We start from the raw sequence: 26178 nt of genomic DNA, 5'->3' as shown, positions 1-26178 counted from the left end.
TCACAGTCCGTCGCAGACACTTAGCCGACAGGACACTTAACTGACATCGGTTAGCCGAGAAGACATTTAGCCTACACGGGCATTTAGCCGACACGGACACTTAGCTTACAGGACATTTAGCTGACACGGACTGTTAGCCGACAAGACATTTAACCGACAAGGACACTTAGCTGACAGGACAGTTAGCCGACACAGACACTTAACCGACAGAACATTTAGCGGATACGGACTGTTAGTCAACAGGACATTTAGCTGACAAGGACACTCACAACTGAGGGCAGATGCTGTCTTCGGTCTTATCTAGTTTTCACCCGACTGCCGAGATATTTCTAGTACTTTCTGCTTGTCGGAATTACTAAAAGGCAATATGCAGGTCGAATTATTACTATACAGATAATATAGTAATCAGTAACATTTATTCAGTTACAATAGGTATTACGGTGATACAGAAAACAGACAAAAATGTCGCCAAACGGTCGCTAAGTTTGATGACGTTTGGCGATTTCTCGCAAAACCGTTGCCAGCTTGGCGATATCTCTCTAAATTATCAAGGTACCCGTTTACTCAATGTTAAATGAACTTGCCCTTGTATTCTTACTTAGATTCTTGCCTCTATTCTTGCCCTGTACTCTTGCCCTGTATTCTTGCCCCTGTATTCTTACTTAGATTCTTGCCCGTATTCTTACCCTGTATTCTTGCCCTGTATTCTTGCCCCTGCATTCTTAGATTCTTGTCTGTATTCTTTCGCTGCATTCTAGCCCCTGTATTCTTACTTAGATTCTTGCCCTGCATTTTTGCCCCTGTATTCTTACTTAGATTCTTGCCCTGCATTTTTGCCCCTGTATTCTTACTTAGATTCTTGCCTGTACTCTTGCTCTGTATTCTTGACCCTGTATTCTTTCTTAGAATCTTGCCTGTATTCTTGCCCCTGTATTCTTACTTAGATTCTTGCCTGTATTCTTGCACTGTATTCTTGCCTGTATTCTTGCCCCTGTATTCTTGCCCCTGTTTCTTGCTCCTGTATTCTTGCACTGTATTCTTGCCCCTGTATTCTTGCTTAGATTCTTGTCTGCATTCTTGTCCCTGTATTCTTGCTTAGATTCTTGCCTCTATTCTTGCCCTGTATTCTTGTCCCTGCATTCTCGCCCCTGTATTCTTACTTAGAATTTGCCTGTATTCTTGCCCCTGTATTCTTGCTTAGATTCTTGTCTGCATTCTTGTCCCTGTATTCTTGCTTAGATTCTTGCCTCTATTCTTGCCCTGTATTCTTGTCCCTGCATTCTCGCCCCTGTATTCTTACTTAGAATTTGCCTGTATTCTTGCCCCTGTATCCTCGCCCCTGTATCCTTACTTAGATTCTTGTCTGTATTCTTGCCCCTGTATCCTCGCCCCTGTATCCTTACTTAGATTCTTGTCTGCATTCTTGCCCCTGTATTCTTACTTATATTCTTGTCCCTGTATTCTTTCTTAGATTCTTTCCTGTATTCTTGCCCTGTATTCTTGCTCCTGTATACTAGCCCCTGTATTCTTACTTAGATTCTTGCCTGTATTCTTGCCCTGTATTCTTGCCTGTATTCTTGCCTGTATTCTTGCTCTGCATTCTTGCCCCTGTATTCTTGCTCATGTATTCTTACTTAGATTCTTGCCCCTGTATTCTTACTTAGGTTCTTGCCTGTATTCTTGCCCCTCTATTCTTGCGCCTGTATTCTTGCCCCTCTATTCTTGCGCCTGTGTTCTTACTTAGATGCTTGCCTGTATTCTTGGCCCTGTATTCTTACTTAGATGCTTGCCTGTATTCTTTCTTGCCCCTGTATTCTTTCCGTCATAGCTTATCTTTCTAGATTTTTCATGTTACATTACGCAGAAAAATACAACAATTTCACATATAATTTCACTAAAACCGTCTATCTGTTTACCAAATTCGTAAAAATAATTTTACATTTCTTTTTAATTCATATACTCTTATTAGCCCACAGGGTCATTAGTCCCAGAATAGCCAGAATTCTTGAAACGGCATGTTACGTTGAATTACTTTATAAGGTAATTTCTCACGCCTTCTTAGCGTGCCTCCGTGGTGTAGTGGTCTGCACGCTCAGCTCGAATTTGAGAGGTCCGTGGTTTGATTCCCAACGAGGGCACTGCTCATTTTTCAACTCCCCTTCTTCAAAAACAACCTAATGTCTCTACAGTGGCACCCGAACTAAAACGATGGTGGATGACGATTCACCACCACCAGAATTTGGCGATTGAGATCCCTAATCCCCAATCGCCCTTTAAAAGGCGGAGTATATAAGGTATTTCTCACCCCTTCTTAGCGTGCCCTCGTGGTGTAGTGGTCTGCACGCTCAGCGCGAATTTGAGAAGTCCGTGGTTCGATTCCCGGCGAGGTCTTTGCTCATTTTTCAACTTTCCTGCTTCAAAAATACTTAATGTCTCTACAACTTAAATGGGATGTACTATTTTTCATATTGCTGCCACCAAATATTATCGCCCTATATTATATTTAAGGAAACTAAATAATGAAGAAGTTGCATGAATGTAGGTATATTTCTCGCTTTGTGAAAAAATAATGGTATCTAGAGCCATCGAAATTTGGATAGTGCCGTCCTCCACACCTGAACATGGGTGCCTGGAAGCGTGAATTTGGAATTTCTTATTTTTTTTATTGCCTATTTGGTATTTTGTAAAAACTTTAACGAACGTTTGATTAAAAACTCAACAATTTCAAAGCGAACAGTGGCAATACGGTACAGAATAAAACACTTTTATCTCCAGCGCCAGAGATTGTCTAAGGGAAATTCTAAAGATATGCTGCTTTTAAATATTTTTAGCCCAAAGTAGCATTGAACTACTGTCGAACTACAGAATGCTGTCGAAACAGGTTTGCCTGTAAATGAAAAAAAAAAAAAAAAAAAAAAAAAAAAAAAAAAAAAAAAAAACGCATCTTTAAGCGTAACATAAAATATAAAAGCCTTCAGATTTTATTTTATTATGATTATCACTCTTGTTATGATATGATGATGATGGCCTGTAGTCGACTTATATCAATAAGAGACTGCGCTATGTTTATATGACTCATCACAATCTCAATTTTCTTTGCTCCAACTGTACTACTACTACGGAAATTTAAAATAAATCTAGGCAGTTTTGTGATGTCAAAATAATTATTATAGTCTATTTGAATAAACAAATGACGAAATTTTAAAATAAGCGCTAATAACCATGGAATTTATTGCTAGCTTCATTTTCGTTCGAACTCATCTTCATCAGGCTTTATTGAACATTCAAGAGTTGATACTGTTAAACAGAATGTAAGGTACTTTTCCCTCCTTGCCTTTTTGGTGTAACTAGAAGCACGTCGGACTAGGAATAGGGAGGTCCTGCGTTCGCGATTTAGAATTCCGGTACCGGTATTGCACATTCTGTATGTTTCTTGCTTCGATAGACCTAATGACTGACTGCAACACGGAGTTGAAGTTGTAGTACTATGCGCGAAAGCTGATGTACTTTATAGGAAAAAAGAGTAATATATCTTCCGACATCTTCAGTAGGTGTGGAATATTTCCAAATTTCAGAGGAAAATCTAAACACTTCTATAGATTCCGAACCGGAATAAAGCTTAAGCAATTACATATTACTAATTTACAATTGTTTAAGCAAATATTTCGACTTTCGATAATTAAAAGTCATAGCTTTGGAAGGCCATAGATTTTGAAGGTAAGTTACCCTTGAAGCGTCTTTTGCCGAGGTGTATTATTTATTTTCCTGTGTATTTGCTGTCATTCCGTGAAATGCTCAAAGTCCTTCGTGAAGATAATCAGAATGTTACGATGTTATGCCAACTTATTCTGTAAAAACCAAAGGCTTTGTTCAGAATAAAAGATTCAGATCTTTTCGGCTGGCTGCCTTTTTTATGTTACTTTTATATTTATTTAAATTTATATTTTGTTTTTGGCTTTGTTACCCAATACCTTTTCAACAGGTACTCATTCTGTTTTCCAAGCAATCATTTTTCATTTTCCAAAGCATTTCATCTTCCTCCCTTCTCCACAACGTCACAGACATCTTCCCATTTTTATAAGTTTCCTACAGCTCGCTGTTCCTATGTTTACCGACATACAACCACCTTCTCTTCAGCTAACAAAAGCGCCTTTGTAGTTTGTCCACACCATAATAACGTCGCAATGGGTGTGCATTCACAATATCCAAGTAGCTTTCTATTATAGCCTTCAGTGGAAAGTTCGTCGTTCTTTTTCAGACGATGGTCGCGAAATTCGCTTCTGCCGACGCCCAGGCTATGTCATTAAGACCTCTAATTACCATTCAGGGGTGCACACGACAGCTAGGAGTGCCGAAAGAAAAGGGGGAAGCTTTGAGCAGCCTACTCTCATTTGTCTTCCGTCTGTTAATGACCGTCAGAAGCATCGCCAAATGAAGGAATTTTGAAGGTCATTTTAAAAGCTGGAGATGTAATGCATCATATCACGTTTGGCAGTTGTCCATTTCGTCAAGCAAAAAAATATTTGAAACTGAAACTCTACATTCATAGCATTTAGAATCTCTGTTGAACTCTTTTATTAAAAATGAAAGCAATTTAAGTAATTACGCTGATGCAAAATTTATAGGCGTTAATCTTTGACGTAATTAATTCATAATTATGAATATTTATTGCATATTCACTGCTACATGATATCAGTTTTTTTTTCTGTTCTTTCCTTCATATGTACTAATTTATTTAGTGTAATGCTTCCTTGAATTACCTTCCTACTGTTTTGCTCAATTTTTATTTTCATGTAAATATATTTTTATAACACTATATTTTTATTAAATACCATATATTTCAGCATTTTTAATTCCAAAATAGGATTGAAATTTACCGGTGCGCTTTATACCCCGGATGTAAAAATGATAGATTTAAAAACGATGAAAAGATGAGCATAAAAAATCAGGTTTCTGTATGTACTTAAGGGTTGCTTATATAAAGAAATGATATAGCTCATGAACTTAAAAATTTTCTTTATCGGATAACATAAAAAGTTAGTCATATTCCTCTTCCATTATATCTACAGGCATATCATCGAATTCTGTTTCATCTTCACCATTATTGTTACTCTGGTCAATAAATAAATATATTTTACGCATGATAAATATATATATTAATTATCATTAATTAAGTAAAAATTTCAAAAATGACGATTACACAAAAAAGTTCTATGTATAATTTAATGAAACTGAACCATAGTATGCAACAAATAGTAAGGTATAAAATTACAAGAAAAGAAAGTACCAGGCAAATACATTGTTAGAGAATTTAGCATATGTATAAAATGAACAAATCGGAAGTGTCAGTTTGATTTAGGAAAATGACCTTCAATATCGAGTTTGATTTACCCTAGAACCAATACAGCGATGTATGAAGCTGTCAATTATATACGGTCTATAAGTTCCGTGGGAAGTGAGACCGATTGCTCTTGCAAAGCAGTTACAAACATCGCAGGGGTCTGAAGAAGAGGGATTGAGAGCAGCTCTACGTCTTATTAAACATCCCAAACATGCTCCATAGGATTCAGGTCCGGTGATCGACCTGGCCTTTCGATGCGCTGAATTGTTTACTGCTGAAGATTCGAGCCCTGTGCAGTCTAGTGCTGTCGTCTTGTAGCAGAACATCATCCCCTATCGCCCTGGTGTAAGGCTGCATATAAGCACCAAGGATGTGATCTCAATAGGTTTAAGCATTTAAGGTTCCACGTGGAAAGACATGGAGGTCTGTGTGTCCATCGAAAAAGATACCACCCCAAACTGTGCTTCTTCTTCAAGTGTTGTCTTCTCCGTATGCATCTCTTTTACGAATGTTTGATGGGTGATAATGAGTTCCATGTCCTCTCCAAATCACATAACTCTACTATCACTTTAGAGGCTAAACCTGAACTCACCTGTAACAAGAACAACCATCCACTGATCAGCCGTCCGGTGGATATATTGACGTGCTCATTACCTATGATGTTTCCTTGTATGACGTGACCTGAGCGTCACGCAAATGGGTAGTAGCATCACGTGCAGACCTCCTTCGTGAAGCCTCCTACGCACAGTAGATGTTGAAACTAACCTTCTGATGACTGCAGCAAGGGAAGATCTGAGTTTAGTTGGAGATTCGGTTCTATTTCTTCGTGCGCATAACAACAAATATCGGTTATTGGCGCTCTTCTTAGCGGTTGGCTGTCCTTGGCTGAGTCTCTTGGATGCAGAATCTGTGGTTGGAAATTGTTGCCACAGAAGAAGATTGTTATCAAAGTCCACAGAAGAAGATTGTTGCCAAAGCCAACAGAAGTTGGAAATTGTTGCCAAAGTCCACAGAAGTTGGAAATTGTTGCCAAAGTCCATAGAAGAAGTCCTTCTATGGTCTATAGAACCATAAAAGTACTCACATTTAGCCATCTAGCAATCTCAGTCTGACTTTGTCCTACCACTAATCCCACAATAGCTCTCCATCGCTGTTTCTCGGATAAATGACATCTAGAGGTCATTTTTAAGAATTGGTTATCCCAAATTTCTTATTTCAGTATCAAAGCAAAATTTACAGGCTTCCTCTGCATCACGCAATTTTATGTTCCTCGCAGATGACGCATTACGATTGCAGCGCCACTAATTTGCACATTGCAATTTTACTCAACAACATATTCAAATTTTATGCGAATTGGCTTATTTTTGGACGCATTATCGCTATTTTTCTGATTGTTTCCTTAATTTCTGAAATCCAGTGCACACACACTGGTAGATTATAAGGTATTTCTCCCTCCTTCTTAGCGTGCCTTCTTGGTGTGGTGCTCTGCCCTCTGGACGCGTATTCCAGAGGTCCGTGATTCGATTCCCGGCTAAGGCGTTGCTAATTTTTCATCTTCCCTGCTTCCAAAATTACCTAATGTCTCCATAAGATAAACAGATATTGATGTACATATAGTCAGATATTTAGCAAGTTTTAATTCTATGGTTAAATTGACCGCCATATTTTCATTGAAAATTGACGTGTTTTTACTAAGATTTTTTACTCAATTACACTTTGCTTTTTTATGGTATTTTATTTTAAAAAATACGTACTAAAGACTTATATGCGCTAGTCTTTGGCAAGTCGGGGTAACAGCATAATTTATTTGAGTATGGGTCTAAATAATGTATATGTTACCGTGAAAGACCGAAATTGGAGAATGTCGACTTTCACCGGAGAATATCAACATTTATCAAATACGTTGGTGAAAGACCGAATATTTCACTACATTCTTGTATATTCGGACCCTCACCGGTGTATGTGGACACTCACAGATATGTTCCGGTGAAAGTCGAAAAGAGAGGTCATAAAGTGCCATAATAGTTTAAGTTGTTGCAATAAATAAGATTTGAATCACATAATTTAGTAAATTTTTTATGACTGTTATTTTATTTTCTCATTTTAGAACGTACTGTATAATTAAGTAAGTTTTTAACTTCTATTATTTTTCTTTCTCTTTTTGAATGTATTGTGTGTTTTAGGTTCTCATGTTCTTAAGTTCTTATTTCAAGTTTCAGGTGCGTTTATTCGCGACTGAATTACGGAGAAGAAAATATAATATTGTTATATGTTCAACATTCACCATTAGTACATGGTGAATGTCGACATTGACCGGTGTTAGTCAGAAATAAGAGTATTTGAAAAATATTTCGGTCATACACCAAGAGACTATGTGAATGTTGACATTCACCTGTGAAACTCGATATTCTCCAGATTTCGGTGTTTCACCGTAACATATGTACTTTTCATTTTTCTATTTGAATTTCTATTTCAAACGTGTGTGATTTCATATCGTGTGTTTTATTTTTATCTTTAAATACTTAAAAAGATCATGCGGAACGGAACGTGGTGCAGTTTTCTTAGATGATTCCAATTTTGATGTTACCGATTATTACTCCTTGAGAAGTCGGTCTGGGAGATAAAAATGTCAATAATCTACATTACATTATAAGATGTTATATGATTGGTATTTCCACTTTAAATAAATTATAAAAATTTCAAAAACTCGAATGAATTCTCTTTAATTTTTATTCAAAATTCAAACGTAATAGGTTTCTTTATACCATTTATCATCTTCCAGGGATGGTATAATCTGCTTCTACTAAATTATTAATTTAAGCTCTTAATATGTATATATATATATATATATATATATACTCAACTTCAGTGCCACTTCGTCAAGAGGAAGGAATATTGAAATCAATTGAAATCTCTCGTCTACAAAAATCTTGCTTTTCTCTGTGCAGAATTAGACGATGAACCATTTCAATGTATTTTGGTTATAATATATAGAAAAAATTTTTATTTAAAAACAAAATTATTCCAATATTATTTTCACGCAATATGAAGCTGAAAATTAATCCATTATATACAAAGAGCAAGAAATTTAGAACCAAATTCACAGAGAAGTGAAAGAAATGAAATTCAAAACAAGTAAATTCAAAAATTGCTTATAAATTAGCAGATAATGAAACACTAATCAGAAGAATTACAGATATGGGAAATACAAAAATTACAAAAAATATACAGGAAGCTGAATGCAATCAAAATCTGTTCCAACGTTATCAAGAGGAGGTAGGTCAGATTCAACAGACCCCCCCCCTCTCCTAAATTATAATTCACTATTCAGCTGAAATCCAAAATCCATCCAAATTAGCTCAAATCCAAAATTTATCCATAATTAGCTGAAAATTAGCTGATGATATTTACAAGGAATTTTGGAATTTAGTGGTTTTGAATTTCATTTCTTTCGGGTATTTGTTGATTTGGTTCTAAATTTCTTACTTTTTGTCTCTCTATATATATTATATATGTGTGTGTGTGCGTCTGTGTATGTATATGTGTGTGCGTATAAGGCATTAAACTTCAAAAGAAGTATCTGTTTTTTTCCAATCTCACAGTGTGATCAGAAAAACGGCTTTCAGAATTTTGCTGCTGAAGATACTTAACCAATTTCACTTGAAAACAAAAACAGATAATTGAAAAAATGCAAAAAAATACTTTCCGTCTCCTAAACCCGATTATTAAATTTTAAAACCGAAATTCTTAAAATATTCAAAATTATTTTCAAAACATTTTAAACGTTATTTCAACGGTAAAACTGTTGCGCTTATATTTAGTTGGCCGCATATGCATTACATCCAAAGTCATTAAATTTGCATGTTTTCATTAGACAAAAAAATTATGGTATAGTTATATCGCCTTTTTTATTATCGTGTCTATTATTAAAACTAATGAGTTTGATTACTTTTTAATAACAGGATGGCAACGCTTTGATTTTCAGTAAAAGCCTTAATTACTGTTCACAGATGTAAGGTTTATGATTGCTTGTCCACCATTTCCTTCTCTTGGTAACAGTATATTGTGATGATTACCTATAATAAGTTTCATTATATATCATCGCATGAAAAATTACCACTAATATAGATAATTATTCTTCACTGTCTTAAATCTAGAGCCCGTTATCTAGTTATTATTCGTTATTATCCTAAACGTGTGCGACTAGCAGTTACTTATTAGGCCTTATTACCTTCCTTAATAATAGTCATTGCGACTAATGGGCCTTTTCATTCATCGCTTTCTTGAATAACTACACATTCTAGTGATGAGGATTTCATTGACTTTTGATAAATAATGAAGTATAGGATTATAGGAAACATCATGCTTTAAAATAAAGAATACGTAATTTAATATCATTATGTAAAACACATGTATACTGTCTACATTCATATGTTTCTAATAAACGATCATGTGTTTCGTAGAAATGAATGTGTATCTACCATTGATCTTGATATAAAAGGCGATCGTTTAGCATTTTGGGTAGTAAATATCCTATTCTTCGAAATTAAACAACATAAAATTCAATTCAACAGCAATATCAGAAAATATTTAAAAACAGCATAATCTTTAGAATCTCTGAAATGTTTTCTTTTCGTACAGTGCAGCCATTGCTCGCTTTGAAATCGTTGAGTTTGGTTATCAACAATTCGCTAAAATTTTACAGAATTTAAAATAGATAATAAAATAATAAAAAGGATAAAAAACCTGAAAGCTTTCAGATTGTATATTACGCCCAAAGGGATTTCTTTTAACGCTTTGTGTATTACCTTTATTTATTAAATGTCATGTTCTTAGCACTTAAATCATAAAATGCAATTCAGCAGCAATATCACAAGATGATTTAAAAAGAGCATATCTTAAGAATTTCCGAGACACAGTTGCGCACTGGAGATAAAGCTGTTTTTTTTTTTACTTCCTTGTACGAAGTAAAAAGGAAGTATTGTAATCGCAAAAAGTTTCAGGCAGCATATTTCAACGAAAATATCCCATTTTGACCTCTTTCGAATGCAATTTAACGATGTATTTCCGTGATATCTGTACGTAAGGGCAGAATAAAACACTCTTTTCCTCCAAAAAAAATTATAAAACTGCTTTAAAATGAATTCTCAAGAGAAATTTTCGTGGCGTCAGTACAAACGTGTGTACGTACGTATCTCGCATAACTAAAAAACGAGTAGCCTCAGAATGTTGAAATTGTGCATATAGGACTGCTATAACATGTAAATGTGCACCTCGTATTTTGGTTGTAATCGGCCGCACCAATATATAAATATATTTATATATATATATCAACTCTGTTAACCGGCTCAGTGATTTCAGTTTCTTTACTCTTATATGTTTGTAAATTGTACATTTTTGCTTTAAAAATGATTGAATTATGTTGTTCTTATTTTCTGGTTAAGGTTTTTATGACTTCAGTAAATCTGTATGCAATATTTTTAGAATTATCAACAATTTTAAAGTTGTTTAAGTAATAATTTTTTTTAATGGCGGCCATTGCTTGTTTACATTTGAAACAGCAGAGTAGTTTATTTATTCCCAATCTAGAGAAACGTAGCTTCGCAACAACAAAGATAACGCCTTCATTTATTATAGCGAATTAAATCATGCTTAATCCTTTCTAGAATTTTTTCGAGGACATAAGTGCTTAAGATTTACTTCGTAATTTTTAATACAGATATTTTGAGTTTTTATGTATTTTTGCTTTGTCGCGAAGTGAAATTAATTGAATGAGAAATACTCAATCGTCTGTAAAAAACTGTTTCTATTTTGTTTTGTTTGCCTAATTTCTTTTATACATCCTTATAGCTTTATTATAGTATTTGAATAGAACATGTGGCAACGATTAGATAATTCTTTAAATGATATAAATTTTGTGCATTCTGAGTTATAATATGAACGAAATATAATACTGTTAAGTGAACCTAGCGCCAGAGTGTCGCTATGGTAAATAAATGGAGTGAATTTTAAAGAATGCATTTATTCTATTGTGGTTTATGCGCTGTCGGCGAAGTAGATTGAATTCAATCCAATAAGTTTAAACGAAAAGCAAGAAAAAATGCGTATAATTTAATATTCCGTACAAGGAAGTCATGTGGTGTACACATCAGATTTTTTCATACAGTGTTGACGTTGCTCGCTTTGAAATCGCTTTGTTTCTTAATCAAAAACTCGTAAATGCTTTACAAAATATGAAATAGATAATAAAACAAATTCCTAATTTGGGCTTCCATATGAAGATATTCGGATGAAGACGTACGTTATTGAGAGGTGGAGGGCAATAGGTACCGTTGCTTTATCACAATGCGACAAACATACATACATTTATGAAAATTCTTCATTATTTAATTTCTTTAAATATAATACTACAGTGCAATAATATTGGCGGCAGCCATTTGAAAAATGAAACACCGTTTGTAGTAAAAGCCACAAAATGTAAAAATGAAATTGATAGCTTTTGTGGGCTAATGCCCTTTCGACTAAGAAATTCGAAATTCAAAATTCGGGCTTAAAAGTTCCAAAGTTGCTATGTTCGGTTGGAGAAGTACGTTATTCAAAATCTAATGTCTCAAGGTACTAGAGTCGTAGCTAGGGTTTTCAGCGCCCATGGACAAATGAAGATTTCGCGCCCCCTACTGCTTGCCGAGGATGGAAAACATTTAACTCTAAAATGTCGTAACATCAGTTTGGCGCCCCTTCGATTCTGCGCCCGGGGCAGATGCCCCCCTCTAGCTACGCCCCTGCAAGGTACCATTGTTTTTTCACAGTGTGAGAAGGATTCATGCATTCATGCGAAATCTTCATTATTTCGTTTCTCTAAATATGGCGAAAATATTTGGTGGTAATAGTTTGAAAAGTGAATCAATGCATTAGCTGAAACGACGAAAATGCGGTTTTGAGACTAATACGCCTTTGAGGTCTAACGTCCCTTTGGGTTAAAAACTTTTATTGCCTTACTTTAAAGCTTATACATAAAGCTTCCCAAAAATTACTTTTATTTTGTCTCTTCGGACGTTATGAGCAGAAACATGGCAGTTATTGTTCTATAACGTGAATTGAAAGTTTCTATTTAAGAACAGGAAGCTGATATATAATTGCATACAAACTACTCTAAATAACTTCAGAATGAGAATTTTTCATTTGAATGCTTTTCGTGATGTTTTTGAACCTTTATATTTCTTGTTACTTGCTCGGAAGAAGAATTAGTTTTGCAGTTTAATTTTCACAATTGGCAACATTTTCTCTTCCTTCCGTTTGTGTTTGCATTGCATTAAAGGTATTTTTTACTTTACAGAATTATGGTAGTACATAGAATTATAAGAGAAAACTTTCTATAAAGAGCGGTTTAAATTTTTAAATTTTCTACAGACAGGAATTTCAATTTTATAAGCATATTCTTTTCCTTTGTGAGAGATTTTTTTTCCTTAGATCTGAAATATGTACGAATAGGAAAAGTCCACCATGATGGAAATATATTTCTTTCGAAATCTCACGAGAGGATATTCTTTCATTTTTTTATGTATATCTAAAATTCTTATATGACTATTTCAAATATTTGTTTTAGAGAATATAAATTTCTATATTCCGTTAAAAAACATAAGCTATTGTTGAACAGCTATTTTGTCGGTTACTGCGGAAAAGCTTCCTAAAATTCTTCCGCTTATGCGAAAGCAATAATAATGCGATTATAAATGAGATTTTTATACGTTGTATATCACACTTAACTTGTGGAGACTGTTTAGATTTTAGTGCAGAATCTATGATAAATTAACTGTACTCGCATTCGACTCAAGGAAATCGTGATTTCTTGTTTCCTACTTAAGAAGGGAGTACGAAAGGGCTCAAACTATTTGGCAGCGAACTAACTAAATTGACTAAATATATTTGCTTTTAAAACAAAAAATATCCCGATTTATCTAAAACGATTACTGAAATTAGGGATTCAACAGCAACAAAAACAAACAAACAAAAAAAAAAAAAAAACATAAAAGAAAGTGGGGACGTTGGTTGTGAAAATTAAAAAATTCTCATACGTACATTCGAAATAAAAATTGGGACAGTTCTATATCTCCCGTTCTACTGGGCCAATTGACGAAATTCAACTTGAGTTTTTCATGTCTCGAAAGTACGACTTAGGATATGTATTAGATTTATATAGCATTTTTTCCATATTTCGTTTCTAGGACTCAAATTATGCCAAACTGTCAAGTTTTGTAAAAATCGCACGAGTAGTTTTTAAAAAATTAGCTCTCAAAATTTTAGCTTCTCATTGTTAATTGAGTATTTATAAATATCTCTTTTTTTTTACTTCCTGGTACGAAGTAAAAAGGAAGTATTGTAATCGCGAAAAGTTTCAGGCAGCATATTTCAACGAAAATATCCATTTTGACAGCTATCGAATGCAATTTAATGATGTTTTTGCTTGATATCTGTACGTAAGGACAGAATAAAAGACTCTTTTCCTTCAAAAAAATTATAAAACTGCTTTAAAATGAATTCTGAAGAGAATTTTTCGTGGCGTCTGTACGAACGTATGTACATACGCACGTACGTACGTATATAAAATACTCTTTTCCTTAAAAAAAATTATAAAACTGCTTTAAAATTAATCCTGAAGAGAATTTTTCGTGGCGTCTATACGAACGCACGTACGTACGTATATACGTATACGTACGTCCGTTAGACACGTACGTACGTATATATATATATATATATATGTACGCACGAACGTATATATATATATATACTACGTATCTCGCATATCTCGCATATATATAATATAATACGTACGTACGTACGTATCTCGCATAACTAAAAATCGAGTAGCCTCAGAGCGTTGAATTTTTTAGGACTGCTATAACATGTAGATGTGCACCTCTTATTTTGGTTGCAATCGGCAGCACCAAACGTATATAAATATACTTATATATGTATCCACTCTGATCCCCGGCTCAGTGATCTCAGTTTCTTTACTCTTATATGTTTGTAAATTGTACATTTTTTGCTTTAAAAATGATTGAATTATGTTGTTTTAATCTTCCGGTTAAGGGTTTTATGCCTTTAGTAAATCTGTATGCAATATTTTTAGAATTATCAACAATTTAAAAGTTGTTTAAGTGCCGCTAAGCCTATTTTGATGGCGGCCATTGCTTGTTTTCATTTGAAACAGCTGAGTAGTGAATTTGTTGCCAATCTAGAGAAACGTAGCTTCGCAACAACAAAGATAAACGCCTTCATTTATTATTGCGATTTAAATCATGCTTAATCCTTTCTGGAATTTTTTGGAGGAAATAAGTGTTTATGATTTACTTAATTTTTAATAATTTAATTTTTAATAATTAGTAATTTTGAGTAGAGATATTTTGAGTTTTTATGTATTTTTGCTTTGGTGTGAAGTGAGAACTGAATTAATTGAATGAGAAATACGCAATCGTCTGTGAAAAATTGTTTCTTTTTTGTTTTGTTTTCTTAATTTCTTTTATACATCGTCCTAGCTTTATTATAGTACTTGAATAGAACACGTGGCAACGATTAGATAATTCTTTAAATGATATACATTTTGTGCAATCTGAGTTATAATATGAACGAAATATAATACTGTTAAGTGAACCTAGCTCCAGAGTGTCGCTATGGTAAACAAACTGAATTTTAAAGAATGCATTTATTCTATTGTGGTTTATGCGCTGTCGGCGAAGTAGATTTAATTCAATCCGATAAGTTTAAACAAAATGCAAGAAAAAATGCGTATAATTTAATATTCCGTACAAGGAAGTCATGTGGTGTACACATCAGATTTTTTCAATTAAGCTTGCTTGATTCCTTCTTCCAGAATTCGAAATTTAGGTTTAATCCAAATAAAATTTGCCCATTTTTTATGATTTATTTTTAAAATTCCTAGTCTTAAGTATATTTTATAAATTTTTTGAAAACATTTTTGTATTATAAAGTATAAAACTTTTGACATCAGCTTAAAGTGCGTAGATGTATTTTTAGGCACACCTGCAAAGAATTAGAGCTTTTTATCTAAAATTTTTTAATATATACATGAATTTACATATTGGCGCGTTTCGAAATTTGGCATATATGTTATAAACGATAATAACGCCAAATGTGGTTCACGCATTTTGATAAATTTTTTGAAAGTATCAACGGTGACTTTTTTCCTGCGCGTGTACAATGAGAAAAAAGTTAAAGGAAAATCGGTTGCTATAAATTGAGAAGTTCGCCAGGTCAATTATTCTTGGCGCGAATTGAAAAAAATGCGCCAAATATGAGTATTTGGATTTTTTCCGTGAATTTCGCAACAAATTTTAGAAAATATAATATTTATGCATATTGTGAGTCGTAAAATCGAAATATGGAAAACAATTGGCATATTGTTTCAGAAAAAGTCCAATTTTGTGTCAAAATACCTATATTAGAAAACTGGTGTATTTAATTTAGTGTATTTAATTATGGCAAAGCACACTAGGGCTCTCTGCCTAAGACTAAGAATGCCTTCGTGGAGGACTTTCTAAGGGAAACTGGCTCGTTTACACGTTACACATGGGGAAAACCACGAAAACGCCCATGCAGCCAGCCCGTTCGCGGGATTCGAGCCTTGGACCGAACTGCCCACCAGCGGCCGAGCGGTAAAGACGCTGAACACTTCGCTGAACAATTCGAATCTCGGACCGAACTACCAGTGTTCAGCGACTTTACCGCTCGGCCGCTGGTGGGCCTATATTAGAAAAACTAATACATATCCTAAGCGGTGCTTTCGAGACACGAAAAGCACAATTTGAATTTCGTCAATCGGCGCATTAGAACGGGAAATATAGAACTGCATCCTTTTTTCTTTCTTTTTTTTTTTTCGCACAGTGTGCAAAATTCGTAACAGTACGGTTGCCTGACGAATTGCTATGTGCGTGGTTACCAGAGTTTTGTGTATTTTAAACTTTTGGCGATTTCTATTTTGGTGGTTGCAATAACATGTAAATACCGGAAAATATATGTTACCGTGAAAGACCGAAATTGGAGAATGTCGACTTTCACCGGAGAATGTCAACATTCACCAAATACGTCGGTGAAAGATCGAATATTTCTTTACATTCTTGTACATTCGGAGCCTCACCAGTGTATGTCGACAATCACAGATATGCTCTGGTGTAGGTCGAAAAGAGAGGAGTATATATACACGCTGCCATTCCAAAAGGAAGTGTTCCACAAATAAATGTAGTTGTAAAAGCAAGGGCCTCTTGTGCAATTCAAAGTGTCATAATAGTTTAAGTTGTTGCAATAAATAACATTTGAATCACATTAATTTGGTAAGTTTATAACTTCTATTATTTTCCTTTCTCATTTTGAATGTACTGTGTGTTTTAAGTTCTTATGTTCTTAAGTTCTTATTCTGAGTCTCAAGTGCGTGCAAGAAGGAAATATAATATTCCTATATGTTCAACATTCACCATCAGTACATGGTGAATGTCGACATTCACCGGTGAAGTCAGAAATAAGAGTATTTGGAAAATATTTCGGACATACACCAAGCGACTATGTGAATGTTGACAGTCATCGGTGAAAGTCGACATTCTCCAGATTTCTGTGTTTCACCGTAATATATATATATAGTTATATAAATAACAACAAGTTTTTTTATCCCTTACTACGGGTTTTAACTATAACATTTCACGGCGTTTCGATTTTGATAAATTTTAAGATCTTTAAGAAAATTATTAAAATCTATTTTCATGAAGAATTGTTGATGCTTATTCGTCAATCTTTTTCTCTTTGTATACTTATTAAGATTCAACTACCGAAAAGAAGAATTCACACATAAATGTATTCCCAAACAAAAGAATTATTCTGATTGTATACAATGGGAACTGAAGCTGTTTACATTTTGATGAATACAAAAAAAGTGTTAAACAAATCTGTACCCTCGAGTCTTTGAATAAGATTGACATCGGAGTGGGACATTTCTCAGGTTAATTACAGTGGTAAGGGAAACTTTTTAAAATTGGAGTTAAAATCTTTGAAATCTAAAGCCTGTTTTCATATTCTTGCCATAATATTGAATGTCATTAAGAATGCTAATTAATTTACGAAAAATGCTTTTGTGGCCTACATAAAAGTACTTCAGTCAAATTGAGGGCACTGTTCTAAGTGACTTTATAGCTGTAAAATAACTATATAAGGTGTGAGGCAAGATTTACTGAACGATTATGGTGAGGTTTCTGGCAGCAGCAATTGTGAATTTTATGACCTGTGTGACTGAAAGCTGACTGTGAAAGGTATAAAGCGTAGATGAATAAAAGACTCAATTTAGTAATTTCAAAATAACCGCTGGCAATCGTTAAAAAAAAATGTTTGTATTACAAATAGAAAATAATCTGATGTGTACACCACATGACTTCCTTGTACGGAATATTAAGTTATACGTATTTTTTCTTGCATTTTATTTAAACTTATTAGATTGAATTAAACCTACTTCGCCGACAGCGCATAAACCACAATAGAATAAATGCATTCTTTAAAATTCAGTTTGTTTACCATAGAGACACTCTGCCGCTAGGTTTACTTAACGTGATTATATTTCATTCATATTATAACTCAGAATGCACAAAATGTATATCATTTAAAGAATTATCTAATCGTTGCCACATGTTCTATTCAAATACTATAATAAAGCTAGAATGATGTATAAAAGAAATTAAGCAAACAAAACAAAACAGAAGCAGTTTTTCACAGACGATTGAGTATTTCTCATTCAATTAATTCAGTTCTCACTTTGCGAGAAGGCAAAAATACATAAAAACTCAAAATATCTATATTAAAAATTACGAAGTAAATCTCAAACGCTTATTTCCTCGAAAAAATTCCAGAAACAATTAAGCATGATTTAATTGGCAATAATAAATGAATGCGTTATCTTTGTTGTTGCGAAGCTAAGGTTCTCTAGATTGGCAACAAATCCACTAGTCTCCTGTTTCAAATGTAAACGTCAATGGCCGCCATTAAAAACCGGCTTAGCGGCAATTAAACAACTTTAAAATTGCTGATAATTCTAAAAATATTGCACACAGATTTACTAAAGGCATAAAATCCTTAACCGGAAGATAAAAACAACATAATTCAATAATTTTTAAAGCAAAAAATGTCCAATTTACAAACATATAAGAGTAAAGAAACTGAGATCACTGAGCCGGGTAATAGAGTGGATATATATATAAATATATTTATATACATTTGGTGCTGCCGATTGCAACCGAAATACGAGGTGCGCATCTACATGTTATAGCAGTCCTATATACAAAATTTCAACGTTTTGAGGCTACTCGTTTTTGAGTTATGCGAGATACGTACGTATGTACGTTCGTACAGACGCCACTTAAAATTCTCTTCAGAATTCCTTTTAAAGCAGTTTTATAATTTTTTTTGGAGGAAAAGAGTCTTTTATTCTGTCCTTACGTACAGATATCATGCAAAAACATCGTTAAATTGCATTCGATAGCGGTCAAAATGGATATTTTCGTTGAAGTATGCTGCCTGCAACTTTTCGCGATTATAATGCTTCCTTTTTACTTCGTACAAGGAAGTAAAAAACTCTGAATTTTTGATACTGAAGCAAATATTTTGACTTAAATTTAATTTCTTAAGTGCGCAAAACTTTCATTGACGGTCGTAATTCATAGATGTTTTCGGTCTAAATTTGTTACAAAATGATGGTAGTCATCCCCACAGCATTGCCAAATGAATTGCAAAGTTTGAAAGGATGGAATACTTATGTAAGGAGACATCAACAGGACAGTCATTTACCCCCCCCCCGAAAAAAAAAAGAGCGTAAAACATTTATGTGATTTATTTGCGAAACCCCAGCAAGACAGCATACTATCCTGTGGTAGAGCCGAAAACAACGCAAGTGGAAACATAATCGTACAGAAATCATGGGAAAAAAGAAAGCAAGTTGAAATTATCGAAGTTTAATAAATCAGTTCAAAAGAATCCCAGTTTTTTAACAGTTCCATGCAAAATATCGTGATAAAAGTTTTGTGGTTTGATGATAAGACATCTCACACATGTTTTCCTACATATTAAAACTTTTAAATGCGCTGTCACGTAATGATTTGTGAACTTCAAGAAGAAATAAGAAATACTTTTATCTCTATATTTTATACTTTTCAATTCAGTAATACATTTTATTGAAAAAGGATTCAAGATAAAAAAATATATAGAAATTAATGCTACGCATAACAGGCAGTAGAATTTTAAACTTAGGTAATTATTTATTAAAAGTTATTGTAGAATTGTAAACTTAATGTAGTTAATTATTGAAAGTGATTGTAGAATTTTAAGCTTTCGTAGCTAATTATTAAAAGTCATTGTAGAATTTTAAACTTACAAAGTTAATTATTGAAAGTCATTGTAGAATTTTAAACTTAATGTAGTTAATTATTGAAAGTCATAGTAGAATTTTAAGCTTACGTAGCTAAAAGTCATTCTAGAATTTTAAACTTACGTAGTTAATTATTAAAAGTTTTTGTAGAATTTTAAACTTACGTAGTTAATTATTAGTCATTGTAGAACTCTATACTTAAGCTTTCGTAGCTAATTATTAAAATTCATTGTAGAACTCTATACTTAAGCTTTCGTAGCTAATTATTAAAAGTCATTGTAGAATTTTAAACTTACAAAGTTAATTATTGAAAGTCATTGTAGAATTTTAAACTTAATGTAGTTAATTATTAAAAGTCATTGTAGAATTTTAAGCTTACGTAGCTAAAAGTCATTGTAGAATTTTAAACTTGCGTAGTTAATTATTAAAAGTTTTTGTAGAATTTTAAACTTACGTAGTTAATTGTTAGTCATTGTAGAACTCTATACTTAAGCTTTTGTAGCTAATTATTAAAAGTCATTGTAGAATTTTATACTTAATGTAGTTAATTATTAAAAGTCATTGTAGAATTTTAAGCTTACATAGCTAAAAGTTATTGTAGAATTTTAAACTTACGTCGTTAATTATTAAAAGTTTTTGTAGAATTTTAAACTTACGTAGTTAATTGTTAGTCATTGCAGAACTCTATACTTAAGCTTTCGTAGCTAATTATTAAAAGTCATTGTAGAATTTTAAACTTACAAAGTTAATTATTGAAAATCATTGTACAATTTTAAACTTAATGTAGTTAATTATTAAAAGTCATTGTAGAATTTTAAACTTACGTAGTCAGTTATTAAAACTTATTGTAGAACTTTAAACTTATGTATTTAATTATTAAAAGTTATTATCTAATCAATTTCTTTACAAAAATCTACTACTTGTTATTAAAATGTATTAGTAATTATAGCGATAACAATATTCCTTACTTCTTTTTGCATTCACATATCATTACGTGAATAAACATTCAACACTTTAAAAGTCTGAAAATCACATGTTTTGGATGTTATCAGCTTGCGGTGGTTTATATGTGTTTTACTTTTTACAGCGATATTTTGCACTAGAGATGTTTTAATGTTGCGAAGTTTTTGAACCACTTCAGTTTCTGCAACGAAGTTTTATGTCACGATATTTCAGAACTATGATAATTTCTCTTTGCTTTGTTTTCTACCGCGATGTTTTCTACGTGCTATGTTTTGCCGTGATGTGTTCGGTGAAGGCCGTATCTTCCAAGATGGCATTTTAAGTATCAGTGTCTCATAAATCAAAGCTATCAGTGCCTCATTTCTCTGTGCTTAAATATCAGTGCTATCAATGCCTAAATATCAGTGTACATAATTATTAAAAGTCATTTAAAAACAGTGAGGTTTCCGGTGTTACCAAATGAAAATACGAAAAATAACCCTTATAACTAATTATATTCATGATATAAATTCCTTACAGCAGTCTCAAGTATTTTTTGTACTGTTAATTTTCAATTACCAAATATTATATGTTCTGTTAAAAAACTATTAAAAACATGTTCTGTAAAATTGTACGTTCTGATCAGGATATATGATTAGACACTGGTATTTTAGCCTTATGAAAAAAGAGTAAGGTTTGTAAGCTAATCGACATGTTAATTGTATGTCACCAACATAATTATTTAATTTCATACAAACTTCCATGTTTTAAAATAGGTTCTAAATTCTTCTTTCTTTCATTTTTCAGTTGTTATGGGTACTTCATCGATGTCAATTTCCGTTCTCATAATGCCGATTATCGTAGCCTTGAGTAGGCGTAAGAGCACCCGGTTGCTGGCCATACTGGGAGGCCTGATAGGAGCCCTCGGCTGTCTATTCACCTCTTTTGCGTCCCAATTCCATCAACTTTACTTCAGTTATGGTGTTATCCTTGGAATCGGAGTTAGCTTAAGCAGGGGAACCTCATCCATCATGGTCGGCCAGTACTTCAAAAAGAAGCGGGAACTGGTGGAAATATTTGTTATATCCAGCACAGGAATAGGGATGGCAGTGGTGCCGTTACTGGTTGCCCATGCTGTGAGGTAAGTATATATTGAAAATGATTTATAGTTACTACTTCTGGAGCCAATTCGAATAAAATACGAAAGCTTGTCGATTCTTGCATTTGAATCGCATTTGTCATATTAGTTTAATTCTTGAAACTTTGCTATGACCTGCTTCCGAATCTTTAATTGTATTGAAAACACAAATGCTTCAGTTAAATGTGTTTTTGTTGTTGAAACTAACTTGATCATAGAAATTTGACACAACAAAGGAAGTTCACAAAGCACAGGAACAAAGGAAGTACATCGATTTATTATTAATTTTTAAAACCGCAACATTTATTTATAAACATCCTATATATGTAAAATATTTGCTTACCCGCTATGCCTAATTAAAAGTTTAACAATTAATATATTTATGAAAACTGTAAAAAATTTAAATTTTTGCAAAAATGATACGACGGATGAAAGGCAGAAATAAAAGAGTATTCTCTCACGGAAATAGAAAAATATGATCAGTCTATTTGACTTTCAAATTTTGAAGTAATGGAATATTTTAAGTAAAAATTCAAGCCATTTGTTATCATTCATGCATTTTCAATACATACAGTAATAAATACATGCAAATACAAGATGTATGTACAAATTCAAAATTAAATAAAGCGCACCATTAGTTTTTTAAATAACAAATAAATGCTAATATTTATAAAAAAAATGTATAACAATATCTTCATCAAATTTAAGTTTCAATGAGGAATATATCTGCTAAATAATATCAAACTATTTTTAAAAAATCTGATGTGCATAAAAATATTTAATGTTTAAAAAAATCTGATAACCGGAATATCCTTAACCGGAAGATAAGAATAAAATAATTCAATCATTTTTAAAACAAAAAATGCGCAATTTACCAACAAATAAAAATAAAAAATCTGAGCTCAGAAGCCGAGTTCCACATTGAGTGTATATATATATATATATATATATATATATAAAGTATATATATATATATATACTTTTTTTGCGGCCGATTGCCACCAGAAAGGGAAATGCACAACTACATGCTATAGCAGTTCCATGTTTAAAATTTCAACTTTCTAATACTACTCGTTTTTGAGTTATGCGAGATACATACATACGTACATACGTACAGACGCTACGAAAAAAATCTCTTCTGAGTCCATGTTTAATCAGTTCTATAATTCGTTTTGTGAAAAGGAGTTCTTTATTCTGTCCATGTTTACAGATGTTACGCAAAAACATCGTTAAACTGCATTCGAGAGCCATCAATATGGATATTTTCGTTGAAATATGGTACCTGGTATTTTTCGTGATTACAATACTTAATTAATAACATTATTAATCAAGCAGTTAAAAAATTCTCATCTCAACACACCAAAAGGCACACTCTTGTTTTAGGAGATTAGAAAAATTCTGTTGTCATTCCCTTCTTTCCATCAATTAGCAATAAAGTTGCACGTATTTTGCAGAAATTTAAATTTCGAGTCGTTTATTCTCCCATCAATAAAAATTCCGAGTTCCATACTCAAGGACCCCATTCCTGATATGAATTGATAGGGTATTTACAGGATTCCTTGCCGGTGTGGTTTAATTTACATTGGTCAAACTAAGAGAGCCTTAAAATTTCGCGTTAAGGAACATGAGGGATATGTTAGAAAAAAAGAAACTCAGAAGTCTTCTGTTGCCCAGCATTGTTGGTCCGAAAATCATATTTTTATTTTTTCTTCAGCCAAAAGTATTTAAAAAACATCTTTCATTGGTGAACTGGATTTTCTAGATGAATTTCACAGTAAAAAAAATCTTTCTGTTCTAGTTAACGATCCTAATTCCAATCCATCTTTGCCTTCAGCCTTTAAAGAAATTATGTTTTATTTCTGGTTTAATCAATGGATGGCGCCAGTAGCTTGACTCTTGTCCGTTCTTTCTTACCTTTTCCCATCTAATCACTATATCTTATCGCGTTTATTTGCGCTTTTGCAGCTGAAGATGATGATTTGGTAAAACCATCGAAACTAGTCCTGTGAAAATTTGAAAACATAACGCTGACTTTTGTATTTTGACTTCTAAATTAATTCTTTTAGTAATAAAGCTCTGTAGACTTTGCCTTCAGCCTTTAAGGAAATTATATTTTAGTTCTGGTTTCATCAACAAATTTCGCCAGTAGCTTATCTCCTGTCCAGGCTTTCTCATCTTATCTAATCATTATATCCTATCTTGTTCATTTGCGCTTTTGCAGCTGAAAATATAACGCTGATTTTTGTTGCTTGACTTCTGAATTAGTACAATACTTCCTTTACTTCGTATAAGGAAGTTTAAAAGAAAAGGGAAACAGCAATTTTCTGTCCCATGGACACTTCTCTCATATACGCATTATAAATGCTGCAACAACCTATTACAATCATTTAGCTTATTCGCAGCATATTTTTTCGTGTAGCAAACGAAATAGTAAAATATGATTCTAAATTGAAAAACTGTTTTCATTATTTACGAATGTGAAATTCTATGATATGCATAGTGTTGACCTCAGCAATCACGTGATTTATGTATAGCTAATATAAACAAGCAAGCTCATTCTTCCTCTTTTTCTCTACGGAATGTATCTTATTGTTTTTAAATAAAATTTAAAATAAATGCATTTAAGATTTCATAATGTATGGTATATCAGTATCTGACATCCATATCATGCGAGAGATGACACATTAATTTACGATTTTCAGCTTGGCTTAAGAGATTAATTAATGAAGTTAAGAATAATTAGAAATAAATTTAAATGAAGTGCAGGAAAAAATGCGCATAATTTAATAGGTCGTTTAAGGATATCATATGTTGCAAACATTAGATTTTTAATTGAATTAATAACTTCAGAAATATGTTCATTATGAATCTAATTAAGATCCACTAAAATGAATAATATCTGATAACCGTTAATGTTAACTTCGAATGCAATCCGAAGAGTATTGCCCACTTTGCCGTCTCCACCCAAAAGAGGCATACCCATAGTACAGATCACTGTGAACAATTGACCTGGTGTTATTAACCCCATGAGTAACCTTTTCATTCTTCCCTTACAGCAATCTGGGCTGGCGATTGGGTCTTCAAGCCATAACTGGAATGATGTCACTAACTTTCATCTTGGGAATCTTCTACAGACCAGCGTCTTTGTACCATCCCCAGCGGAGGGCTATTCTTCATCTGAAAGGGCTCCAGAAGCGTTCCAAGGCCAAAGATAAAAATGCCCAGAAAGAGAAGCCTCCCTTTTTTGATTTCGCAGTTCTCAAATCAAGAACGGTCCAGATTTTAATATCCGGAAGTGCACTCTCAGCTTTCGGAATCAATGCTCCTGTCATGCTCCTGGTAATAAAATTTTTATTTAAGACCTCAATTGCCTTTTCGCATATTTTCTAGGAGTGTGAAGATCTTTGAGAAAATTTAATCAAAAAAAAAAAAAAACAGACTTTGATATTTTTAATAACAATTATATTTAAATTATGATGTAGGTCATAATGTATGCATTCTGGGATAAGGAATATATAAATCTATATTTTGAGAAATAGAAAACGTAACCGTAACAACTGATGTTAAATTTCCCTAAATTCAGATTTCAAATATACATTTGTTATTAATTTCAACACAGAATGAGCATGAAGTGACTTCATTTTTGAGTAAAAACAAAAAAGAAAAAAGAAAAAAAAAAAAAAAAAAAAAAGCTTTCTTCATTGCAGCGTTATCATTTAGTTAAGATATGTATGGGCCAAAATAATTAGCCTGAGTTCACTAGAGAAAAGATAACTTATCCTTAATTTATTTAATTTAGGGAAAAAATTTTAATTTAAAACAAAATCTGAAAGATTTCAGATTTTATATTAGACCCAAAGGGTTGTTTTTTTTAACGCTTTGTGTGTTACCTTTGTTTATGAAATATCATGGCACTGAAACCGCATAAAATTCAATTCAACAGCAATATCACAAAATAATTTAAAAAGAGCCTATCTTTAGAATATCCGATATTTGCGCTCGATATTTTTTTTTTCGTACAGTGTTGCCATCGCTCGCTTTGAAATCGTTGATTTCATTATTCAAGAATTCGTTAAAGTTTTACAAAATATGAAATAGATAATAAAACAAATTCCAAATCTGAGATTCCGGGTGCCCATATTCGAGTAGAGGACTACGTTATTCAGAATTTGATGTCTCTGAGTACCCTTGTTTCTTCACAATGCGAGAAACATGTATACATTCATGCAGATTCTTCACTATTTAATTTCTTTAAATATAACGAAGGGGTCTAATATTTAGTGGCAACAATATGAAAAGTGAAACGGACATTTATAGTAAGCCAATGCAAAATGCTAAAAC

General features: G+C 33.0%; 1 protein-coding gene across 1 annotated transcript in view; it reads left to right on the top strand.

Moving 5' to 3' along the window:
- The window catches only part of LOC118195316 (monocarboxylate transporter 10-like), a 587842-nt gene that overhangs the window by 522407 nt on the left and 39257 nt on the right, over positions 1 to 26178 (top strand). Inside the window, exons 2-3 of the mRNA XM_085827343.1 lie at positions 21507 to 21840; positions 24894 to 25176. Of these exons, the coding sequence (XP_085683469.1) occupies positions 21507 to 21840; positions 24894 to 25176 (617 nt within the window). The remainder of the gene's footprint in view (positions 1 to 21506; positions 21841 to 24893; positions 25177 to 26178) is intronic.

The sequence above is a fragment of the Stegodyphus dumicola genome, chromosome 11 (genome assembly GCF_044657685.1).
Source record: "Stegodyphus dumicola isolate Sdum_Otavi_A_Nest chromosome 11, ASM4465768v1".
Lineage (NCBI taxonomy): Eukaryota > Metazoa > Arthropoda > Arachnida > Araneae > Eresidae > Stegodyphus > Stegodyphus dumicola.
Note: the sequence above shows the minus strand (reverse complement) of the source record. Positions and strands in the feature narration are given on the sequence as shown.